Source organism: Chaetodon auriga, chromosome 9 (genome assembly GCF_051107435.1).
Source record: "Chaetodon auriga isolate fChaAug3 chromosome 9, fChaAug3.hap1, whole genome shotgun sequence".
Taxonomy (NCBI): Eukaryota; Metazoa; Chordata; class Actinopteri; order Chaetodontiformes; family Chaetodontidae; genus Chaetodon; species Chaetodon auriga.
Window position 1 is genome coordinate 17,710,452 of NC_135082.1, and position 7,370 is coordinate 17,717,821.

The 7,370-nt window shown below is 40.3% G+C and overlaps 1 protein-coding gene across 4 annotated transcripts; it reads right to left on the reverse strand.

Annotated features, from left to right (window-relative positions):
- Positions 1-132: 132 nt before the first annotated feature.
- On the reverse strand, positions 133-7,121 carry stx5a (syntaxin 5A). Of its 4 annotated transcripts, none has more exons than XM_076739669.1 (12): positions 7,016-7,121; positions 6,317-6,531; positions 5,312-5,382; positions 4,851-4,906; positions 4,667-4,737; positions 4,431-4,547; positions 3,994-4,050; positions 3,784-3,865; positions 2,504-2,590; positions 2,248-2,351; positions 2,005-2,126; positions 133-1,444 (listed from the first exon to the last, which is right to left on the reverse strand). In XM_076739669.1, exons 2-12 carry the CDS (start codon positions 6,377-6,379, stop codon positions 1,285-1,287), a joined length of 990 nt encoding a protein of 329 aa, XP_076595784.1. In that variant the 5' UTR covers positions 6,380-6,531; positions 7,016-7,121; the 3' UTR covers positions 133-1,284. The 4 variants fall into 4 exon arrangements, with proteins under 4 accessions (XP_076595784.1, XP_076595783.1, XP_076595786.1 ...); XM_076739668.1 differs by having other exon boundaries at positions 5,312-5,385; positions 7,016-7,103; XM_076739671.1 differs by lacking the exon at positions 2,504-2,590 and having other exon boundaries at positions 5,312-5,385; positions 7,016-7,112.
- Positions 7,122-7,370: the final 249 nt, after the last annotated feature.

Here is a 7,370-nt window from a genome sequence, read left to right on the forward strand (position 1 = left end):
TGTGTTGAAGGTTTCACAAAACTGCACCTGCTTAGCACCTCTCTGTTGACTCGCCTTAGCCTCGTAGCCCAGCAGGGCTAATTATATCACTGCTGCCTAATCCTCTTATCCCAAGAAAATCTCAGCCATGAATGCCAGCACCCCATTATTATTTTATTAATATGCACTTTCTTATCAATACATCGTTATCACTATTTGCACTTTATACACTGAAGTCAAGGCATTTGGCTAAAAAAAAAACAGACGGGGGAAAAAAATAGGATGAATATTTTCTCTCTTGTTAAAAAGCTGTGGTCACTTAAATAACATCTGGTACATTAGAGAAATAAAGAAGGGAAAGCAACTACAACAGTGACGTCCAACCAGACACTTCAGGGAATCTGGCTGATTGAGTCACTTCATTAATGGGCCTTCACAACCAGCCTAACCCCTTCATAAGCACTGATGACAAACCTGGATCCTGACTTGTAGGCTGAAGCCTCTCTGCGACACCGAATGTGTAAGATTTACACTTTTTTAAACCATTCAACCTGCCTAAAGGCTGGCAACCCAACAGTTTCATTTAAAACAGCAGCCTGCAGCTCGAGCCTGAACTATACCAGCAAAGCTCCCTTCAGCCGAATGCATCAGGACACGAACTGCTGAGTGTCTTTGTACTGTGTCACAGTTCTATAAGAGTACCCATTTGGCAAATAAACTTTGAAAGAGAAACAATAAAAGTGAATAAAAAAATAATTCACTGATAAACAAGTGACACGGTCATGCTCTTCAATAACAAGGAAGTAAACTAAGAAGCAAAAAATGTTCAATGCTAAACTCCAGTTCTGTTTGGCTTTGAAATAACAATAATAAAATGTGATAAAGGGGGTAAACAAGAAAAAAAAAATCAAAATTAAAAAGACAGTTTGCAGAATCAAACCATTAAATTATAGCCATTTTGATTAAATGTTTATGAATAATTGGTCAAAGTACAATACAGAGCAGTTTTGTGCTCTCTCTATACAAACTGGGGATTTTAGATAATTTATTCTTTCATTTTGACAGAGTTCGACATCTTCGTTCTTCACTGAATTGTCGAATTAAGATCAACAGTCTGCAGCTTGGGAATTAACCAAAAAGTCTGTGTTAATGAAAAAGTCTCCCAAGCCTCCATTAAACTGTCACTCCTAAAGAGAAGTCTGTCCTTCAAATATGTTGCCTGGACATGTCGTCTCAGTCCAGCTTTAGTTTCACTTCGCCTCACTCGGTGTGCTTTTCCCCTCCCGTCGGCCGTTCCTCTTTTCTTTAAGCGAAGAAGACGACAAAGATGATGAAGAAGACGATGAGGACGAGAAAGATCTTGATCATCAGCCAGCGGTTGGAGGAGACAGACTGAAAGTATTTCAGGATCTCTGTGTGGGCGGCCTCAACGTTCAGCTGGGTGTCCTCCACGTTAGCGTCGATCCTGTGAGAGAGCAAAGACAAGCAGCTCAATGAGACAGCATTTTTAAAACATGCAAATTATGTTACCTGTAATCAATTTTCTTTCCAATCAGCCTGCTTGCTGAGAGCTAGAGAAGAAGATCTATGCCACGTGTATGCTTGTGTGGCAGATGCAAAGCTCAAGCCAGCTGCCAGTTAGCTTAGCTTAGCATAAAGCCTGGAAACAGGTGGCAACAACTAGCCTGGTTCTGTCCAAAGGTAATAAAGTTTGCTTCCCACCACGCCTAAAGCTCACTCACTAACATGCTGTATTACACTTGTTTGAGTCTGGGTGCCTTGCAACCTCACAGTGATGCCAAGACTGGCCAAGAAATGGTTTCAGCATGCAAATCCCCATAAACCCACAACTCTTTCAGTTTTTATACTCAAGTTTTTTGTTACAGATACAGGTGGTATCAATCCTCTCTTCTAATGCAACAAGCAAGAAAACTATCATATTTCCCCAAAATGTCAAATTATTCCTTACTAAAATCTCATTTCCTTTGTTTCTGAGAGTCCTCTCTTCATTTAGCACCATCTTACCTCTGGATGGTCTCTTCTTGCTCTTTGACCATATGTGCCAGCTGCTGGAATATAGAGCCCAGTTCCACAATGGTGCTCTCAATATTCTGCATGGTGTCTGCACGGCTCTGGATGTATGAGTCCTGCAGTGGCACAGACAGCAGGATTTCAAAAAGGGCCATGTTAGAACACATAAATGCAGCAAATTAAACGCACACATCCCTCTCCACCTGTCTGACTGACAAACATACACCAACAGTCTACCTGCTCATCAATAAGCTGGAGCTGCAGGGGATTGGTCTGAGAGTCCATATCGATGGCTACATCCCCCAGACTTCTGGACTCATCCTGCATCAGGACCGAGCTCTCTGAAGGGAGACAACAAGCAAAACACACGCACATGTTCATCACGATCAGACAGAAATCCTCAATGGTAGAGGGGGGAAAAGCAGAAAGAACAGCGGGCACATACAGTAGCTAGTTATACCCGCTGGGAGAGTCAAACGTTCCAGGGAAATACCTTTTAAATTTGAGGTTGTATTGCCCTGGTAGTCATAGCGCGGCTCACGAGCTGCATGCGGCTCCTGGGCCCCTTTTTTGCGGCTCCCTAAAATATTTTTTAATTTTTGCATTATAGATGACCAAATACAGTAATAATCATATTCACAAGGATTTCGAGCAGTTCCCTATTACAACAGCTGTTTGAGAAGTACACTGCCAGTCCAAATGTTTCTGTACATCTATGGCCTTTGTGACTACATTTCAACAAATTTGCTCATTGTAAATAAGCTAAAATTAGGAAATATAGCTAACAGGTGTATCAGAACTTTAAAAACCAAAGAACTTCTTATTTAATCGTTGTGATAAAACACAATAAGCTTGTCTTTTCTTTGTCATGAGCAGACGGCCAAAGACGTTTAACTTAACACTTCGATCCTTGTGCAATTAACAGGCAGTTATACTCTATGCTGTCTGCTACAGAGGCCTAATTACAATTATGATAATTAAAGTCATCTTCAATTGGGATATAGGTTATTTCCAATAAAATGGAATACTACCAACGCTTTTGGTTCACATACTAATTTTCTACCTATATTTTACTTAACGATATCATTAGTGAGCAAAATGTTTGAGATTCAACCAAAAAGGCTGAAATATAGACTGTTCATAAACATTTTACTGGCAGTGTAAATGTCTGCACAGGAAGCATTTGAGTTCCCTCCCCTAATTAAAGGGTCTCTGGTAAGTAGCCTGTTTAGCATAACGTCGATCTATTTGTTTAGCAAAATGGTAAAAAGAGCAGGAGCCAGACATGTCGAGTATTGCCTCAAAGCCAAAACAAAGAAATAATAAAGGTGTGTTCACTCTATTACTTTTTTTAAACTGCCAGCACATGTTTCATGTTGGATGAACAGATGAGGAGCAGGCAAGGCTTCAGATAACCACTGATTTCTAAAGCGGGGATATAATTTGTGAGGACAGAGTCTGTGCTGCAGAATGAGATCAAAGTGTTATGATGATTACCTTTTACCATTGCCCGTGCAGCAGGGAATTATTTCAGGTTGTGATTTGAAAGTGATAGAAGTGTTGCTTGTTGGTGGGAGAAACTTCAAACTGGGTGAAGCATTTAAGCAACACCAAATGTGGCTGATGCAAACAAGATACACATGTTAATATATATATATAGTGAACACACCCTTATGAAGCTACAGCAGCATGCTGTGTTTACCTTCTGGTGCCAGTACTTTAAATGTAAAAATCATAGTGGGTACAAGCCTGAAGCTGAGATATGAGACTTACTGAAGTTGTTGGCCATTAGAGGAGAAGATGAAACAGGAGGCTGGGAGAACTGCTCTCTCCTGCTGCGCTGCTGCTTCAGGTTCTGCAGAAAAAATGGACAAATGATGGAGGAGGTAAATGTGACTGAGAAGAAAACTGTGCACCATTTCAAACCTTTCGTTTTTAGTGTTTTCTGCCTGTGAATGATGAAGTACATCAAAAGTTTCTCACCTCTGTTCTGACCTCCAGGACTGATTTGAAGTCATTGGACATTGAAGCCAGTTTTGACTGTGGACAACAAAAGATACAGCAAAGTTGAACAGAGTGCAGCTTAATTCAGAACATTTGTTACACACCAGCAATGTGTGATCGAGAATGTAAAACTACTTTGATGAAAAATGATTGTTCGTAATTTTACAAGTACATGTTTTCCTCTATTTCACTGTACATGAACAAAAGCACAACTTGATTCAAAAGCTTTAAGAAAACAATTATACAACTGTTGATAGTGAAGAACACTTCAAATTGAAAATCAGGTCAGATTAATTTCAAAATTCCCAATTGGCAACAGAAGCAAAGTTTAGCAGGATTTTAAAGGGCAGGATTCCATGCATGTGCACTCAAGGCACATATACAATATAGTGTGAAATATAGCATATTAAACATACCTGTAATGACACCACTATAGTGTTGGAGTGGGTTTGGATATGTCGGCCACCCGGAGCTCCGCGGGACCTCACCAAGTCCTGCAGCTGTGCTATCTGTTTGTTTAGACTGTTGATGTCCTAAAACCATTAACACAGGACTTTACTACACAATTATGGAATTATAGAGAGCTGCTCTGTTCATAAATACAGTATGTTTGTAAAACCACACTTCATGGGATGTTTGCAATCCAACTCACTTGTTTAATGATGTACGTTAGCTCCTCGATCTCCACTGCCTTGTCATCGAATAGAGATTTTCTTTTCGCCACTGAAACATCAAAACGACAGCATGTAGAATCAGCACTTTGGATATTATGACACACAAACAAGATTTTTAGCACATTTTAAATTATGCTAAAATATCATGAAAGGCACACTTACAAATAGTGAGCTTCTCGAGTTTGGCAAATGTATTGCTCAAGTCTTTTCCAATTCTCCTGCAAGGAAACAAACACACAAAATTGTAGCTTTCTTTGTCGTGCACAAACAGTACTGAAGGAGTACTCCAACATTTTGGGACACACACTTGTTTGCATTCTTACCAGGAGTTAGATTATATCAATTTTGTGTCTCCTGGCTTATAGTCTTGTGCTGTGCTATGCCAAACATGCCCTGGAACAATCCCTCCACTAAAAACTCATATAAATCTTCTCATTTCACTTATGAAAAGACAATAAACGTGATATCTATTCATGTATGCTATAAAAGTGCAATGAGGATATGGACGAGGGGGATAATAATGTGTGAATACAAATAATGCAACACCCAAAATCAACATAAGAACAAGTACACTCAGCAAAGACGTATGAGCTGTCGAAACACTTAAGACATGAGGAACTTACTTGGCCATAACCGTGAAGTCACTGCGCTGCCTGAGGGCGCTGAGAGCTGGTTTACTGGGCTGCACTCCATTCTGCTAGGGGAGGTCAAAAGCAGAAAGTGTGAGATGGAAAGATAAATTTAAAATAAGAGGATGAGGGGCTAACTGGAAATATGACAGAGCAGAGCACCTCAACATTGATCCAGGACAAATCAATTGGTCAAGTGACAGAGAAGTCACTGGTTCCCATTTTGTTGATTTACTAAACATCATATTATTATTAAAAATAATTGAATAAAAATTCCAAATATGTCCTGGTCAAATGCTTTCTTTTATTGTTTTATTAAATCAATACCAGGCCATTTGGCCTTTTGGGCAATCTAAGCAAACATTTTATGTTGTCACTTTGAGAACTGATAACTTGTGATTGGAGTCCACCTGATACTGAGTGCCAATAACAATCATGGTATTTGATGTTTAAAAAAAAGAAAAAAAAGGATGAGATAACGACAACTTATCTGTCCAATACTGACATTTTAACACATAACATAAACAAGCATTTTTGAAAAGGATGCATTTGTCTTTTACAGAACTGTGACCACAAGATGGGAAATTTTACAGCTGAGACATGAACTTGTCTGTGATCTCCGGTAGAGAAACAACATAACCGAAACAGTGTTTTTTATGACCTCAAACCTATCCTTGGTATTTTTTTTACTACAGTATCAGACATCATGTACGCTGACACCTCTGTGAAAACTAATGTCAGCCAATACAAATCTGATCAGACTGTTGCAACCCTCTGTGGAGCCAAAAGTAGAGAGTAGAGTGCAGACATTGGAGTAAACACGGAACCAAAAGCAAAAGTAAAAAAAAATTAGCAGAGCTAAAAAAAAAAAAATCCAGGGTAAAGAGATCATTGTACATGTAATTCTACATGCTATACAGTTGGGGCAAATGCCTAATTTTACATAATGTGATTTCGTTGTTATTGTGCGGGGATGTCAGGTGTGTTGTACCAACATACCGGTCTGCCCTGGAGAGATTTACAGGCTGACTGGAACTCGAGGGTCCGGTCACGGCACGTCATCCTGCCGCCTTATTAAGGGTCACGACCAGAACTGAGACTGCCGGGTCCTAATCCTCTGCTCTATGTAGTGGAGAAATACGAACACCTCCCGGTGTGTGGGCACAGTCACATCCAAGGTGGAGTATCCTTCATGGACATATATACACACATGTCTGCGGGGACAGAGAGAAGACGTGTCAGAGCTTTAAGGTTCACAGCCTGCCAGTTTGAAATGTAACTGACAAAACATACTTGATAGCGTAGGTTAGATTAGATACGAAAAAGCCAGCTGGTATCGTTAGCTAACGGCACAGTTCGCTAACACCAACAAGCTCCGACTGTACCACAACAACCAAACAATATACGGTAAATAGCTGCCACATCTCACGAATAACACCACAGGTGAGCTAAAAATACGTCTCATTAGGTAACAATTATTATCTCAAGTCTGGACCAGCTCTGTGTATACAGGCCGCCCATCACGACGCACAGCTGATCACGGCCTGACCGGCTAACCACAGGCTAACGTTAGCTACGGGAAGCTAACCGGCGGTTCCATACGGTTTCTCCTACTTTACCTTGATAAAATTCGACCTAAAGTGGCCGTGTTTGGTTCAGACGTATTTAAAAGGCAAAAATCGATCAGTTCCAACTTACTTGAGTCGACATTACATCATATTCGGAGAGCCCTCGATGTTTCTGGTTAAAACTAATCAACCCAGGAGTTAAAGTTCCGATCCGGGTCATTTCCGGTAATGACGTCACTGCCACGTCTCCTTTACCGTGGCGGAAAAAACCCACAGTTACGTGAAGTCACCACCAGGGATCGCCATATCTTCTGTTTATAGTTGTTTCGCCCTGTGATGGGAGAAGCCGACATTAACAGTTACATTATTATTTAGTTGAACTTATTTTAACAATTTGAGAAGTGATAGAAGGTACAATGTCTTCCACAGAGTAGAGAATAAGTGTAGGATCAACTTTATTTGTCACGTATGTTTAAGCCTATAAG